This window comes from Heterocephalus glaber, unplaced genomic scaffold, assembly GCF_053883595.1.
Source record: "Heterocephalus glaber isolate CG9 unplaced genomic scaffold, H.glaber_assembly_v1.0 deba00000546, whole genome shotgun sequence".
In the NCBI taxonomy this organism is placed as follows: domain Eukaryota; kingdom Metazoa; phylum Chordata; class Mammalia; order Rodentia; family Bathyergidae; genus Heterocephalus; species Heterocephalus glaber.
The window spans coordinates 7,176,709-7,194,540 of NW_028258147.1; the positions used below are offsets into that span (position 1 = coordinate 7,176,709).

At 35.6% G+C, this 17,832-nt stretch overlaps 1 protein-coding gene across 2 annotated transcripts in view; it reads left to right on the top strand.

Annotated features, from left to right (window-relative positions):
* Nucleotides 1-17,832, top strand: part of Tnpo3 (transportin 3) — a 91,993-nt gene that overhangs the window by 47,895 nt on the left and 26,266 nt on the right. For both annotated transcript variants that reach the window (XM_004856367.3, XM_004856368.3), the window contains 8 exons: nucleotides 1,090-1,236; nucleotides 6,681-6,788; nucleotides 7,842-7,933; nucleotides 10,089-10,228; nucleotides 12,480-12,671; nucleotides 14,378-14,469; nucleotides 16,155-16,231; nucleotides 17,759-17,819. In XM_004856367.3, the coding sequence (XP_004856424.1) occupies nucleotides 1,090-1,236; nucleotides 6,681-6,788; nucleotides 7,842-7,933; nucleotides 10,089-10,228; nucleotides 12,480-12,671; nucleotides 14,378-14,469; nucleotides 16,155-16,231; nucleotides 17,759-17,819 (909 nt within the window). The remainder of the gene's footprint in view (nucleotides 1-1,089; nucleotides 1,237-6,680; nucleotides 6,789-7,841; nucleotides 7,934-10,088; nucleotides 10,229-12,479; nucleotides 12,672-14,377; nucleotides 14,470-16,154; nucleotides 16,232-17,758; nucleotides 17,820-17,832) is intronic.

A 17,832-nucleotide genomic window follows, 5' to 3' on the forward strand; every position in this document is an offset into this window, starting at 1 on the left:
TTCTTTATTTAAAAATCTTTAAGATACCTGCCCTTTTAAGTTAATAGATTTTTTTTTTAGTTAATAGATTTTTAAATTTTTCTTCATTTATTTGAGAAGTGTTTACCTTATTTTTACAGTACAGTTGAGAGAGTAGTGCCTCTGAGTTGGACATTGTTTTGAGTATCTGTCTTAACTCCTTGATAGGAAGGGAACTATAGGGTCCTCTTACTCTGCTTCCTCTTAGACACATAGTTCTGTGATTCTCAACCCTTTTACTGTTATCACATGAAAGACAGTGTTTATTTTACATAATGTCATGAAAATATGTAGGTTTGATTGAAACTCAAAACATTTTTAGAAGTGTAGTACTATGTAGTAATGATTGATTTTTTTTTTTTGGTACTAGGGAATTGAACTCGGGTCCTTGCGCTTGCGCAGCAGGCGGCAAAAGCACTGAGCTAAATCCCCGGCCAAAGATTGCTTTTTTAAATAATGTCATATGGAAGATTGGCTATAAAATCACAGACTTTTTCCTCCCTTTGTCTTCTACTCAAGGAAGCAGGCAAATAAAAATGACATGAGGCTCATTAAGTTATATTCACAGATTTATAGAGAGCTTGCCTAGTAAGAAGTATTCTGATCTCAAGTATATAATGAAACATCTTTTTTTTTTTTTTTTGTTACTGGGGATTGAACTCGGGTCCTTGGCGCTTGTGCAGCAGGTGGCGAAACCACTGAGCTAAATCCCCGGCCTCTCAAGTATATAATGAAATGATTGTAGAATTTGAGAAAAATACTTTTAAAAAGACTTCTGTTTCTATATCAATTTCTCTAAATTCAGAATCCAGTATACTTTGGAGGAACTTATCCCAGGAATAAATAGGAAATGTAAAGCCATTCATCCTAACTGGAGTTTGTGGACTAACATGATTAGATATTTGAGGGTATAGTATAATCAATCTTACTAGAGAAAAAATGGCTTCTTAACTGGTTCTACTTACGTATAAAAATGCGTCTTCTTTCCTATATGGCCTTAGTAATAATAAAACTATCTTCTCAGTCCTTCTTTCTTATTGAAATAAACCATGTTTTCTCTTAATCTGACAGGTAGTAGAAATTTCCTTTAATTTTTGGTACCGACTAGGGGAGCATTTGTACAAAACTAATGATGAGGTCATACATGGCATCTTCAAAGCTTACATTCAGAGGCTTCTTCATGCTTTGGCTCGACACTGCCAGCTGGAACCAGACCATGTAAGTTCACTTCTCTTCTTCAAATCTTATTTTCCTCCTCTTTTCAGTACTAATTTGAGAAGATTAGAGCTAGTAGAATCTTCATATTTTGCTACTTAAGCTTACAGTGAAGAAATCAATACTATGTGAAGATTAGGCCGATGTAGAAAAAATATTGCTCCTGCTGAGCAATTCTTCTTCTAGGAATTTTATCTTAATAGTTCTGTAGAAGAAAAAATAGCTAGTTTAGGGCCGGGGATTTAGCTCAATGGTTCCACTGCCTGCCTTGCAAGCTAAGGACCTGAGTTCAATCCCTGGTACCAAAAAAAAAATAGCTATTTTGCATTATCTATAAAAGTAAAAAATGGTAAGCCATGTATTAATAGTATAAGCAGAGTGGAAGGAAGCTCCCTCCTCCATCCCTGGGTCCTAGGGCAGAGAAGCTCAGCTGGTCCCAGCACCCAGAAGGAAGCTCCCCGCCTCCATCCCAGGCTCCTAGGGCAGTGAAGCTCAGCCGGTCCCAGCACCCAGAAGGAAGCTCCCCGCTTCCATCCCAGGCTCCTAGGGCAGTGAAGCTCAGCTGGTCCCAGCACCCGGAATGAAGCTCCCTGCCTCCATCCCAGGCTCCTAGGGCAGTGAAGCTCAGCTGGTCCCAGCACCCGGAAGGAAGCTCCCCGCCTCCATCCCAGGCTCCTAGGGCAGAGACACTGAGCCGGTCCCAGCACCCAGAAGGAAGCTCCCCCACTGCCATCCCAAGCTCCTAGGGCAGAGAAGGTGAGCTGCGTGGGTGTCAGAAGCACTCCCCCCCACGCTGTGGAAATGAGAAGACACATAAACAAGCCTCAAAAACAGACTTCTGGATCACCTACAGCAACCCCAAAGGGAAACGAGATGGAACACTGATACTCAACCACCTGGACTCTCTGAACTGGCAACAAAAGAGGATCTGGAAAAAATGAAATCAGAAATAATTACTCAGATAACAGCAAAGATTTGCTCATGGTGCAAGACATGATTAATAAATCTAGAGAGGACACAGATTAAAAAAATAGAGGATCTGAGGAATATGATGGAATCCCAACATAGGAAACAAATGGAATCCATAAAACAGATAACAACAGATTTCCAAGAGATTAAAAACTCCATCGAAAGTCTGCACAGCAGAATGAACCAAGGTGAGGATAGAATTTCAGATATAGAAGATAAGATTGCAATTAGTGAGGAGGAAAAAAAAAATTGCTTTAAAATTGTAAGGGAATACAAGAACTCAATCCAGCAGCTGCTAGATGATGCAAAGAAGAATAACATAAGACTGATTGGAGTCAATGAAGAAAGAGGAGAGAGTGCAGATGACATAAAAAATCTGTTCACAGAAGTGATGGCAGAAAACTTCCCAAGGAGGGGAAAAGAACTTGACATACAGATAAGTGAGGCATATAGGACTCCAGCTAGCCTTAATCAAAAAAAATCTACACATAAGCATATAATAGTTAGGATTCCAGAAATCCCACAGAAGAATAAAATTCTACAAGCAGTGAGAGAAAAGAAACAAATCACATACAAAGGAAAGCCCATCAGAATCACAGCAGACTTCTCAATGCAAACCCTCAAGGCAAGAAGAGCTTGGAGTGATGTATTTCAAGCCCTAAAGGAAAACAGCCTCCAACCCAGATTGATGTACCCTGCAAAACTATCTTTCAAAATTGATGGAGAAATAAGATACTTTCATGATAAAGAGCACCTTAGGAACTTCATGAATACCAAATCGGCACTCCAAAAAATTTTAGACAATACCCTAGGAAAAGACAAAGAGGATCACAACCCCAGGAAACCCAGCAGAATGAAGCCATTAGGCATGACAAACCCAAAGGGGGAAAATCCAACAAAAAGAAAAAGTCATGACAAGGCTTTTAAAACTTTTGACTTCATCTCCCTAATGAGTGTATAATTCAATCTTATTATTGTACTGATTAGTATTTTTCTGATTCTAGAGTTACACACCATTCCTTGTGCTGTACTGGCTATTTATCATCTTCTTATGTCTACATTTTAATTGGGTTGTCTATTAATGAGCTCTAAGAATTCTTTATATATTCTGGTCATAGGTTATATGCATTGTAAATATGGTCTGTTTAAGGACTACTTTTCATTTTAATGATGTCATTTAAAGTTCTAAATTTTGATGGAATCTCATCAATTTTTTTCTTTTATACATCATGTTTTTTGTATCCTAGGTAGTTCTTGCCTACCCTGAATTCATAAATATTTTCCCTTATAATTTCTTCTTAATGTTTTATACTTTTAGGCTTTCTTATTTAAGTTCATAGATCCCTTCAAGTTATTTTCATGTATGGAAAAAAAAGGGTTGAGGTTAATTTTTTATATACGGATACCAGGTGTTCTAGTGCCATTTGCTGAAGACACTATCTCTTCCTCGGCTCTTGAATCAAGTTTATATTCTATGCTGTTAAATAATCTTTCAAAACTCAGTGGACCATATATGTGTGGTTCTATTTCTAGATTCTCTGTTTTATTCAAATGATGTATATGTCTTTCCTTACACCAACACTGCCTTGATTACTGTAGCTTTAGAAGAAGTCTTAAAATTGGGTGCTAAACGTCTTCCAACACTGTTTTTGTTTTTGGCTTTTCTGGGTCCTTTGTACTCCTACATAACTTTTAAATTTCAATATCCAGTTCTTGATTTATAGCAAGTATACACAGACCTGAATTTTTATATATACCTTGTGTTTTCTAATCCTGCTAAATTCAAGCACAAGTCCTAGGGGCTCCTAGAGATTTCTTAGTATTTTCTCTGTAGATGATCATTTCATCTACATATAAAGATTTTGCTTCTGCCGTGCCAGTCCTATCCTAGTTGTGTCATTTTATTGCCAGACTATTTTGGTAGGGACTAGGTTTCAAAGTTTAATGGACAGATAAAGAGTAAGCATATCTGCCCTTGTTCCCCACCTTAAGGAGAAAGCATTGTATCTTCTCCATTCATACAAGGCATTCTCGCTGGAAGTATGGAGTACATGCCTTTAATTTGTTGAGAAGTTTCTGTTCTACTTCTAGTCTCCTGATAGCTTTTACCATGAACAGCTGTAGAATTTGGTCCAATACTTTTTCTCCAACTAGTGACAGATTCATATGGCTTTTTCCTTTCCTCTGTTAAAATGATGACTTTTGGGGGTGGATCTTCCAATGCTGAACCAACACTGCCATCCCTATAACAAAACCACTTTCTACATCCTGCCAGATCTGATTTCTAATAGTTTGTTTTGTTAAACAAATTTCTATCTATGTTCATACTTTTTTCTTCTATTATCTTTATCCAATTTTAGGATTAGCACAATGTTGAGTTCCTAAAATGAGGGGAGAAGTGTTCCTTCTTTTTTCTGCTTTGTTTGATGTAATTTATCAATTAAAATGTTTATGAGCCTGCTGTTGTCATATAGGTAGATTTTCAAGCTAGGAATATACTTTCTTTAATAGGTGCTATTCAAATTTTATATTTCCTCCAGAGTTAGTTTCATTAATTTGTCTTCTAAGTTACTTCTTAGAAGTTATCAAATTTATTTCAAAAAAGATTTTTGTAATATGCTTTCTATATCCTTTTAAATTCTGTAAGATCTGTGGTAATGTCTCCTAGATCTTAATATTGTAATTTAAAAAGTGTATAACTGATATTGTGTAACAGGAAGAAAAGGTCTAAAAGAGCAGGGGAATTGGGAGGGGTAGGGGAAGGGAAAAAAGGGAAAGGAAAAAATATGAGAAGAGGAACAAGGTCTTTGCAAATAGGGAAGGGTGGAGGGGGTGAAGGGAGGGCAAGGGAAGGGGGAAAAAAAATAAGAACCAAGAGACTCATGTAATGGTACAAGATCCCAATGATGAATGTAACTGTATTGTATACCTAAAATGTACCAATAAAGTTAATGGGGAAAAAAAAATAGTATAAGCAGAATGACATAAATTATGATCTAGCACCTTGGTGAACCATTATCAATTAAAAATAATGACTACCGACATAGTAATAGTTGAGTTAGAAAAATCAGAATAGAATTTTTTTAATAGTGTAATATATATGTTTAAATTAAAACTAATACAAAAGTGAAATACTTATGTGAAGATGTTGAAAATTACATATGGTTCCCCCCTCTACTTATATATCTTTCTTTATATTTATACTGATTTCATAATTTTAAAAAATGTAGAAATAATCCATTTGCTTTGAAGAAAAGCAATTTCTAGAAATTTTATTTTAGAAGTCCATTGCAAAACCTTCAACCTTCATTCTTGGTTTCTTCAAATTTTGCCTCATTTATTTCATCCTTTGGTTAAATCTAGGACCTGGAGCAAATTTAATTGCTTACAAATAAATCTGACATGCTATCGTCTTAATTTGAATGTTAGTATTATGTTTCAGTCATGGCATTTTGTATCTCTTTGGAATCTTAGTGATGACCTAGTCAAGTGGTTTTCAAACCGCCTTTTTTTTAAACTAAAGAATCCTATCTTGCCTATAATCCCAGCACTCAGGAGGCTGAGGGAGGAGGATTGACATGAGTTTGAGGCCAGCCTGGGCTACATAGTGAGTTCAAGGCCAGGCTGAGCTACAGGTTTTTGAGACCCTGTCTCAAAACAGAACAAAACAAATCCTATTTTTCCATTTTACTTTTAACATGTAAGTAAAAGTAGAGCTGCTCTGGTTTAAATGATTCTATCTATCTATTTGATCCTCTTTATCTTTTGCTAGTTCAGTGATACCATTTCCCTGGCAGGTATTTTTTTATACTTGTTAGTGCTTTATAATTTTATCCATGATTTCATCTGATACAGCCGTCATTCCCTCAATATACCCTGACCTTAACTTTTTTCATATTAAAGTAAGAAGGTTGAAGCAGATCAGTTCTTAAGAGTACTAAGGGCTTTTTCCATAGCCTAAGATTCTCATATAGGTCCTTAACTATCTGAAAATTAATTGCCAACTCTTTACTTACATTAAGTATGTTGTGATAGGAAAGATTTAAAGTTTATAATTCTGTTTTATATTGGAAATTATTGTGATAATGGTTGATTTGGAAGATTTTGAACAATAAAGCTTCAGAGACTTGTTCATTACTAAAGAGTGGACCCTCCCTAGATAGGCTTGTAATTCTTAATTTACCACTTTTTCCAGGCTGCTTCTCACTTCTACCACCGCACATTTTTCCACACATAAAAGAGGTATAGCTTGGAAAGATAAACCATGCACACATATAAACTGAAAAATTTCTCATAGTAAAGGTAGAGAACTATTTAGGAGACCCATTCCCCTATCTATAGTAAAATATCCTGTGATTTAGGCAACTTTGGTTCATTGGGATATAACTGCTTAATGACATTTTCTTCTGTTGATTTTATAGTAGTCATTGAAAGCTTCAGTGAGTTTAAAATAAATATTACCTGATTCTGAATTTCAGGAGGGGGTTCCTGAGGAAACAGATGACTTTGGGGAGTTTCGAATGAGGGTATCAGACTTGGTAAAGGACTTGATTTTCTTGATTGGGTCTATGGAATGTTTTGCTCAGGTAAGCTCATATGGAGATTCTCCAGCCAGTTGTACTGATCACCTTAAATTGTGTTCACCTCTATGCCTTCTGTAAATGTTCCATTTCTTTTCTTCAAGTTCAGTGGCTAAATGGGTTATAGATATACAGGTTCCTACCACATTGCCTGGCATATAGTAGCTATGTTTACTTAGAGTCTAACAACCCAATTACAGTCCATGGATAATTCAGTTATGGTTTAGTCTGTTGCACTTGCTAGTGACAGCTTTTCCACTTGTGCAGCTGGAGTGGAAGATGATAGTTAGGCACTGAACCCTCCAGGATGCTTATAGGGAATTCCTAGCCAGGAAAAATAGGCAAATTTCCTTGCTTTAATAATTTTATACTAACTCTTGTCAACTCTTCTGGTTATTTAGCATTTCCTTTTTCTACCCTGTATAGTTTTATCCCAGAAATAATGATACCAGATTTATAGTTCTGTGGTTTTCCTGACAGACAGTTGCAGTCATCATTATTCAGCATCACTTGGCATTAGCATAACTTCAGGTGATTTTCGTGTTGGTGGATGTACTCTAACAAGACTAGGTGTCTCTTTTGTTTAAAATAAATTCTGCTTGTATATGCTTCTAAGTAGATGCTTTTAATGGAATTTATCCTGTACTACTCATATTGATGCAGACAAATAGTTAAAACAATAGAAAAATAAAGATACAGAGGATTTACATTTTGTCCCCATTTTAAGTGTGTTTCTGTATTTATCAGCTGTTAGGACCGGGAAAAAGACTTGTATAATACGTTTTGTTTTTCCCATAATATTCATTTTTCTGGGGGCATATGATAATCTTGATAAATTCTACAGGATCTAAATGGATTTATTTCAAACATTAAAATAATTGTTACTTCTAGTTAATGAGGATGTGAAAAATGAAAATAATATTCTTGCGTGGCTCTAAGAGATAATGAGATTTAGAAACAAGGAGCTGGATTTCTTCTAACTGCCAGGATTTTTTATTTTTGTTTGCTTTGGAATTATTTTCCTTTTAATGGATCCATAATCCACCTCTTCTTCTCTAGTTATATTCTACTCTGAAAGAAGGCAACCCACCCTGGGAGGTGACAGAAGCGGTTCTCTTTATCATGGCTGCTATAGCAAAGAGTGTTGATCCGTGAGTGTCTAAGTCTTTTGCTGAGAACTCTAAATATCTAAAGGAAGGAATATTACACCATTTTTCTCTTATATGCAGTATGATCGGAAACTCTTAGAATGTGTTACTTCTATAGTGCTCTGTAGTCTTCTGACTTCTAGAGTCTTGTTGTGGTTGGCCTGTATTGCTTATGCCATGTTTTATCCATATTTCCTAGAGTTAAAATTACTTTTATGCTAGGAATAGAATGCTGATCTATTTTTCCAACCGAGGCTCCCATTTCAAAGTAGGTATGATCAAGAATTTGTTAGAGTATTAAATTGTTGGTACTTGTTTAAAAGTAATTGAACAGATACTAATTTGAGTCTCCTGATTTTGTGACCTTAGTTATCAGTATTAAACAATATTTAATTATATTGTTTCCATTTTTTTCTTAGAGAATCATTTGTGAATTTCAGAGAAGCAAGGCATAGACCCATTTCACCTGAAAGAGGCAAAATCTAAAGGGCAGTTATTTTTATTGCCATTGAAAAATTTCATATTAAATTTTATTTTTAATTGCTTACCATAGAAATTCTGTTTGTGATATGAATCCTTAAAGGCAGAATTTTCTTTGTGTCATGAATTTATACATTGATATTAATATCATTAGCTTGTATTTTGATCACATAATCTTTAATCAAGCTCTTTATTCAAGGCCTTAATTGGAAAGATGGTTAAGACAGATATTTATTAAAAGCACAGTGCTTCTTTCTCAGTTGCTTTTCTGGGTTTAGTCAATAAGATTTTCTGTTGTTTCTAATCCAATAAATATTCAAAGAGTTGAGGTTTATTTTCCTCTATTAAGAAATTCTGGTCCTAAATTACATAGTATACACTGTTTGCTTTTGAACCTATTTTGGTGTCTTGGGAACCTTCTGTGACAGTCTGAAGGTTATTAAAATTAGTAATGCCAGGTGTGGTGGTCCACAACTGTAACTTCAGTACTCGGGAGGCTGAGGCAGGAGGTTTGAGGTCAGCCTGGTCTCCATAGTGAGTTCAAGACCAGCCTGAACTGTATAACAAGACCCTATCTCAAAACAAAACAAAAAAATCTGAAAAGTATTAGTTTAAAAAAGAATGGGTAGGAGGCCGGGGATTTAGCTCAGTGGTTCTGCCGCCTGTTTTGCAAGCACAAGGTCCTGAGTTCAATCCCCGGTCCCCCAAAAAAAAGGATGGGTAAATAGTCTTCAGTAATTGGCTTAGTGTCCAGAGGAAACAAAAGGCATTAATAAGACAAGATTTTCTATCTTTTTTTTTGTTTTTTTGTTTTTTTTTTGCATGTCAAGCCAATTGCATGATTACAATTTTTTTTAGTACGTTGAAAGGACTCAATAGACCTAGTTATTGGCAGGGGGTGCTCTTGTGCTAATCCAGGATATTATTTACATTTTAAACATCTTCATTTCTGGATTAAGTTCTGTCTCTTTGGAGGCATCCTCCACTCTGTTTAAAAGAACTTCAATTATAATTTGATAGTGGGATAAATTCATAGAGCTGTGGAAAGTGCTTGTTTAATTTTATTTTTCCCTCGTGTCCCAATCAGGACACCTTAGTCTATTCCTACAGCTAGTTTCCTTGTTCTTTCAGTTAGTGAGCTGGTCTACCCATACTTTTCTGGTCTTAAAGTTTACAGTATCCAGCTATAAGAAATCTTTTGGAGAATAACAACTAATAGAAAAATGGACTATGAAAGTTATTCATTGATTTAGCCATTCAGCAATATTTATTGAGTGCCCACTATGTGCCAGGCACTGTTCTAGGTGCCATAGATTTTGGAATAAATGGAATAGACTTTTTTTACAAGAAGACATTTATTCCCAGTAAATTTCTGCCTCTTCTAATGGAAGAACGTCTCTTTGACAACCTGATGAGTCCTTAGACAATTTCCTGGCATTCAGAAGATGAGGGAGCAATATACTTCTCCCAAAACAATGACATCTTTCATTTCTGTCTTTTCTCCTTCCTTAAGGATTTGAAAAACATTCACACCTGGTATTAAAAAATTTTTTTTATTTGAATGGTTTTTATTTGGAAAGGAGTCTTTTAGCAATGTGATGTTTCACTACAGCCTGTTATTTAGCCAAAACATAACCTCTGAAGTCAGTAATTGTAAATACTTGCTTTCTGTACTCAGGGAGAACAACCCAACACTTGTGGAAGTTCTAGAAGGAGTTGTCCGTCTCCCAGAGACTGTACATACAGCTGTGCGATATACTAGCATTGAGTTGGTTGGAGAAATGAGTGAAGTGGTTGATCGAAATCCTCAGTTCCTTGGTATGTGTGTATTCTCCCCTCTGTTGCTGCTGCTTCTGGTTTTTCTGATTTTCTTCTCTTTTACTTTTGCTTTTTCCACCCTTTGTTTTGGTTTTTTGATAGGTAGAATGTTTGTAGGCACTTAACAGTAAGTATGTTTTAAGTTGCTTAGTTGAGGGGACCTTTCTAATTGATCTGGGAGAAGAACCTTTGAAAGATTATATACAGATGGGGAAATCATTTGATTCTCGTATTAAGAATTATTCAAAACAAGATAAATGCAAATTAAGATTAAGAGTGTTGAGTTAACATTAACTCTGGTTGCCCCTTTTGACTTGAAAAAATAAGGGTCATATAAAACAACTTTAGAATTGAAGGTAAAATTAGTAATTAGTTATCCTAACTAATTTTACAGATATGGGCTCTGAGACCCAAAGAAAATTAATTACTTAACCAGAGTGACTGATACAAATATAGACATATATAGATACAGATATAGAGGGATCACATCAAGCACCTAACAGGGAGAGATGCATTCTGAGAATTTAAGAATCCTAAAATTTGTGAATAATATTACATCCTCAAGTTTGATTATTTTTTTTTTTCATTTCTAGATAGAGAGCATATGGTAGACCTGCTCACATCAAAATTGAGCCACTTTTCAAGTTGAATGTGCTATTTCAAAATGTTTTCAAAATGCCTGTTTTCTAGTTCTTGGATCTTTTCACTTCCATTATTTGCTCCAACTTCTTTTTTATTTTTTTTGGTGGTGGTGCTAGGGATTAAACCCCAGGGCCTTGCACATGTGAGGCAAGTACCTCTACTACCTTGGCATTGATTTTGAATCACTTTTTCACAGGGAAATAAAAGTGAATTTGTTTGTTTATTGTTTGATATGGGGAAGGATTCTCACTGTTTGCCCAGGCTGATCTCAAGCTCCTGGGCTCAAATGATCCTCTCATCCCAGCCTCCCAAGTAGCTATGTTTATAGGCAATACCACTGCACTCAGCCTGTTTGTTTTGGCTTAATGTCTTCTGTTCATGTCTAGTAAACAGCAAAGGTAGGTTGAACTGCAAAATTCCCATTCAGTACCCTTGCATTGTCTCATTCAGATTTATACCTCAGCAGTGAATTGCTGTTCATACTCTAAAATAGCCAAAACCACAAATACTCAGTTTGAGAACCAGCAGAGTCTTCAGTGTTCGTTGTTGAGCTATGTTCCAGATTCTAGGTCTCCTGAGAGTTTTACGCTAAAGAGGCTTGGGATGTTTAAGAATGGAAAAAGCTGTGCTGGGTTGGTGCACTGTATTGATTGTTAGACCAAAAATGAAGATAAATGGTTTGAAGTGGGCCTTAAGACTGTATTCTTTTACTTTCTTCAGTTTTCTTCATGTTTATTACACGGTTATTCTAAAATACAGTCATGGTATTCTTATAGCTTTTTCTATCAAAAAATTGTGATTTTTCTGAAGGAAGGTAAAAGGATTGGAACTTTATAGAATTTTACCTTTTCAAAAAAAATTCACCTTTTCAATCAACTTTCTTGGAACATTTATATTTGGTAAAATTAAAACTGAATTAATTCATCTAGATGTGATAAAGATTTGTCTGCATGTTTTTAAGGCCTTTTGTAACTAGAAAGAAGCAAATATAAAATGTCAGATTTAGATAACTATCATTGTCCTCATTAGTGTATTTTTTTTTTACTTTTGAACCGGGTATCAAACTCTGGTCCTTGCACTTGCAAGGCAGGCGGCGGAACCACTGAGCTAGATCTCCGGCCCTATTCTCATTAGTGTAGGCCAGTGATGGCAAACCTTTTAGAGCTTTCAATGATAGGAACAGTCCACCGTGACACACATGCCGGAGGTTTGCCACCACTGGTATAGGCTATTTTACCTAGTGATTGATCTCTGGGTATAATGGTCACTCTCTGAGTTTTGTATTCTTACAGTACTACATTTTTAATAATTAGATGGCCATCTAAATACTTAAGTCAGTGGTTTTCAAACTGTGTCCATGAATCAGTAGGTTAGAAGGGACAGTGGACCACCATGAGGGAAGAAATGTGAGGTAAAATAGACAGGGGTCAAGGGTACCTGGCACTATGTCAGCAAGATCAGCTCTATTTTTACGTTTTATATTGGAGATTCTGTAAATATTTTTTAAAGGGTTCTTTTACCTTAAAAAAAAAAGTACAAACCTCTATTCTAACAAACTAGTTTTTCTTGAGTTCCATATATGTAATCTGTATTTGGCTTTACTCCTTAGACCCTGTGTTGGGCTATTTGATGAAAGGCCTGTGTGAAAAGCCCCTGGCTTCTGCTGCAGCTAAAGCCATTCATAACATTTGCTCTGTCTGCCGAGATCACATGGCTCAGCACTTTAATGGACTCCTAGAGATTGCCCGATCCCTTGACTCCTTCATGTTATCTCCAGAAGCTGCTGTGGGCTTGTTAAAAGGTATTTAATTAAGATGTTGACTAATAACAGTCTCCTGTATTCCACTGCTTCAGGTTATCTTACATAAACCATGTTGCAGGTTTTCAGTTGTAATTTACATAGTAATGGTGAAGATGCCTTTTCCACTTAGGAGGGTATTAAACTATGTGTGCCTGGGGTGAAGGGAGCACAGAGAATGGGGAAAAAATAAGAACCAATATACTTCATGTACAGGTACAAGCACCCAATGATAAATGTAAACGTATTGTATACCTAAAATGTACCAGTAAAAGAATTTAAGGCAGGGGCTTTAGCTCAGTGGTTCCACTGCCTGCCTTGCAAGTGGAAGGTCCTGAGTTTGATCCCCGGTACCAAAAAAAACACAACAACTATGTCCTGCATTTGTATGCATAGCACAGATTTAGATTTTGTGTGGAGACAATACATTTGAACTAAACATAGTTGCTTTTTAAATTGGAAGAATTACAGCAGAGACTAAAGAAAACATTTAGAAGATTATTTTATAAAAAAGGGATCCTACTTATTTTGTGAGTATTCACTTCTTCGCTCTTTGTAGGGAAGCACATACTGGCTCCTACAAAGAAAATTCTTTCTAGCCAAACTTTCTGAAGACGGATTGGGGTGTCCTTGAGGTAGTGAAATCCTTCTAGCTGGCAAATTAGAGAGGGTTTGAGTATAGCAAGTAAAGGATCAGGTGATATGATCTGTGTTAGTGTTTTCAGTAAAAATGAATTTAAAAGAAAATCATATTTAAGCTAGGAATTCCCCCCGTTTTAAAGTCTAACTCATCTCTAGATTATAGACTGCCAGAAAGAAGTCACTTGGTTTTTTTATTCAATTTTAGGGATCAGTTATTCTGTTGAATGAAATTTAAGATGAAAAAAAATCACAGTTGAGTGTTTTCTTGGTTTTTTTTTTTTTTAACGTGGAAGAACAGTTGGCTGATATGTAATCTTTGGATCTGGGGAGTGGTTGGTGGGGATAGATAGGGGATTACAACCAGGGGAAGGCTGAGTGATAAGGGCCACTTGAACCTAATGTCTTTTTTTTAACCTATTGAGTTCCAAGTTAAGAATTTATTTGGGGAGAAGAGGAGAGAGACTTTTATAAATATTTCTTAAAAAACAGGCAAACTTGATTGTTAACTTTCTACTCAAATTACTTATCTCATAGAGAAGAAACTGAGTCTAAGGAGACTGTACAGTAGATGACAGTGAAATCTTTGACTTTGGTTCATTCTTCCTAAAAGAATAATGTCTGTATTTCTCAGACTTCTCTGATAAGAATTGCCACGGGTGCTTATCAAAACAAAGGCTCTTCCTGATCCACTAAGTCAAAATCTCTGGGAAGGAAGAGAAACATTGCATTGTGGTGTATAAAAATAGCTTTGGCATTAGCTTTGTAAAGATGATTTGTAAAGTCTTTGAATAACTGGAAGAGAGGCATGTTAAAACATCTTTAAACCAATAGACTGCTAAAAAGAAATAATATTTTGTTTGTAAATGCCAGTGTGAAACTCAGACTCTAGTCTTCTAAGCCAAAGAAAAAAACAACCATAAATAACAGAATAATTTTAGAAATAGTGCTAATCCTTTTAAAAATGGAGCCAATCAACTTTTTCTGTTAACCTGTATGGTGTAGCCCAATTAATTGAATTACCTTAATTTAGGTTTTATTTTCTTCATTTTCATCTTCCTTTATTTTAGGGACAGCACTCGTCTTAGCCAGATTACCTTTGGATAAGATTACTGAATGTCTTAGCGAATTATGTTCTGTTCAGGTTATGGCATTGAAAAAGGTAAGTCCAGTTAAGTAAGGAATGAAACAAATTTAAGAAGTTCAGTGCTGAAAGGAAAGAGACAAAATTTCTTATTTACATATTATCTTTCATCTACCTAGAAAAGCCAAGAGAATGAACTGAGAAGTTACTAAAATTAGTCTGTCAAAGTAGGTACATACAAAGAAAAAGTACAATCATGTTTCCCTTTATGACAGGGATACATTCTGAGAAATTAATTGGTAGGCAGTTTTGTAGTTGTGCAAACATTAGAGTGTACTCACACAAACCCAGATGGTATAAGTCAGGCACTTTTATGTGGCCTCTTGATGCAGTCATGAGATGTAGGAGGCTGCTTCCAGCATACTGCAGCATACTGTTTTACAGTAAGCTTCTTCTTTTAAGTAGAAGCACACTTTAAAATAATGATTAAAAAGTAGTGATAAATACATAAACCAGTAAGTCACTTATTATCAGATATTACGTACTGTACATGATTGTAAGTACATGCTCTTATACCGCTAACAACACAGTTGGTTTGTTTACACCAGCATTACAGGCACAACAGTAGAGTACACTCTACTATTAGGACAACTATGAAGTCATTAGGTGAAAGGAATTCTTCAGCTCCATTATAATCTTTTGGGACCACCATTAATTATATGGTCCTTCATTGACCAAAACATTGCTTATACAGCACTTGACTGTATTGCAGAATCAGTAAAATAACCAATCAGAAGGTAAATGAGAAAAGACCATAACCTTGTTGGGTGTGGTAGTACATACATCTAGTGACAGCACTCTGGGAGGCTGAGGCAAGAGGCTCACAAGTTTGAGCCCACCCTGGGCAACTTAGTTTCTTAGCAAGACCCTGTCTCACAATTACAAAATAAAAAGAGTTGGGGATGTAGCTCAGTGTGAATACCCTGATTTCAATCCTCAGTACCACCACCAAAAAAGAAGATTAAAAAATCTACTATATTTCCTTAAAGACAATTTTTTTTTTTTTTTTTTGGTACCGGGAATCGAACTTGGGTCCTTGCGCTTGTGAGGCAGGCGGCAGAACCACTGAGCTAAATCCCCGGCCCCTTAAAGACTATTTTAAGATGTCAGTTCATCCCAATTATATTTTTAGTGCAATAATAGTAGACATACCAATGGGATTTTTAGAACATTATATGATGATTCTAAAGTTCATCTTTAATGATAAACTGATAAGAGTATCTAAGAAATTGTAGCAAAAAAAAATTAGAGGCATCTTGTTTAAAGATGTAATAAATTTAAAGCCTTATATATAATGCTAATATCTTAATCGTTATTTATTTATTTATTTATTTATTTTTTGGTACCGGGGATCAAACTCGGGTCTTTGTGGTTTGCATAGCAGGCAGCGAAACTACTGAGCTAAATCCCCGGCTTAATCATAATTTAAATAAATGGGAAAAAATCAAATGATACTATTTTCTACTCTTGTAATCAGATAGTAAAATGTATAATATGCACTCTTGGCCAGGATACAATAAGATGGAGAAAAGTAATTTGACAATACAGATTAAAATTTGTACCACTTAAGTAATTTGTAGAATCTTATTATAAGGAAATGGCAGAGATAGAGACAAAGATTGATGTATGAAGATGGATGTTGTGGTTGTTGTGTTTGCTAACTTGCACATGTGACCACTGGGAGTCATTGTTTGTTTCTTTAGCTGTTGTCTCAGGAGCCCAGCAATGGCATATCTTCAGATCCTACTGTGTTCTTAGATCGCCTGGCAGTGATATTTAGGTAAGAAGAGAGACTCTGGATTCCTCGGTTGGATTGAAACTCAGATGAAACTTACCTAAAGTTGTGGAGCAAAGGCAAATTCTAAGAATTCATTCTTGGTAGATACTTGTAAAGAACTTTTAAAAATATAATTGATTCTTTCAATCTCTATTTCAGTGATTCTCACACTTTAGCATGTATTAGAATCACCTGTAGAGTTTATTAAAACACAGGTTGCTAGAGACCAGCTCTTAAGATTCTGATTCTTTGGATCTTGGGTAAGACCTGAAAAGTTGTATTTCCAGTAAGTTCCAAAGTGATGCTACATGATGTTCCAGACACTACACTTTCAGAGCCATTGATATATCTATCTATCTATCATCTATATCTAGGAGAGAGAGAGAGAATATTAATGAATTGTCCTCAATGATCAGGTGAAATTACTCTTTGAAGTCAAGAGGAGCCAATGATTAAAAAGGCACTTGAGTGACAGTGTCAAAATATGTACCTGACTATATTATATATTTATAAATTTGTGAGACCCATAAGTGTAACCAGAGCTGAGTAAATAGAGTAATGGTTGCATAGAACCCTGTGAGGGTTAAGTTAAAACATTGTTTTCATTTATTAGATATTGTCAACAAATCTGGGTTGGTGCAATGCTTTCCTTAATTTATATAATTAGGAGGACCCTGTCACATGCTATTCTGAGAGCCTGTTAACAATAACTCTTACCTCACAGTAAATAAAAAGAAATTTGCAGTAGATATAAATGCTTAAAGAGAATTAGATTTTTTTTTTTTTTTTTTTTTGGTACTGGGGGTCAAACTCGACCTTGCACTTGGTGAGGCAGGCATGATGCTACTGAGCTAAATCCCTGGCCCAAGAAAATTAGATTTTTATTAAGTTACTGTTGAGCTTTTTAAAATTGAAGAGTAGCTTGAGGTTAGTAGTTAATCATGTAGTTTTCTGGCTGCTTTTCCTCAAGTTAGTGGGCTCTAGAACTAGACAGAGGAGTTGGATTTGACATAACTACAGGTGGGTCTATATTGTGTATCATTGAATTCAGAATAGAACTATGATAAACAGCAGTGGTAGACTACAGTTCCTAAAGCTTTATGTTTCTTAATAGTAGGAATGGAACAGTACTTGGTTTCTCATGATGGAGTCATAGAGCTTGTTTATAGTTTTTTATTAACTTGGAAGAAACTACATATTTAGGTTTACAAAGAGGGGAAATGGAAAAAAGTAGGAAGAGTGGAAAAGTAGTTCCTTATAGTTCATGTAACCAGAGTTGGATAGAAGTTGCATGTTCTAGTGAAAGTGACTTAATGGTGGCAAAAAGTGATAGGATAATTCAAAGTATGTGCTTGTTTTTGTGTAATTGGAATAAGAGGAAAAGATGTTGATGTAAAGTAAATGATTCTATCATCTGGTTTTCATTCTATGTTAACAGTTAATATTAAGTAAGCAAGCAGGGATCAGCATTCTGGGTCCTCAATGAAACTGCTCTTTTTTTTACTACTGTGACTCCTTGTCTTTTCCCAGACACACCAATCCCATTGTGGAAAATGGACAGACTCATCCATGCCAAAAAGTCATACAGGAAGTAAGTGCTAGTG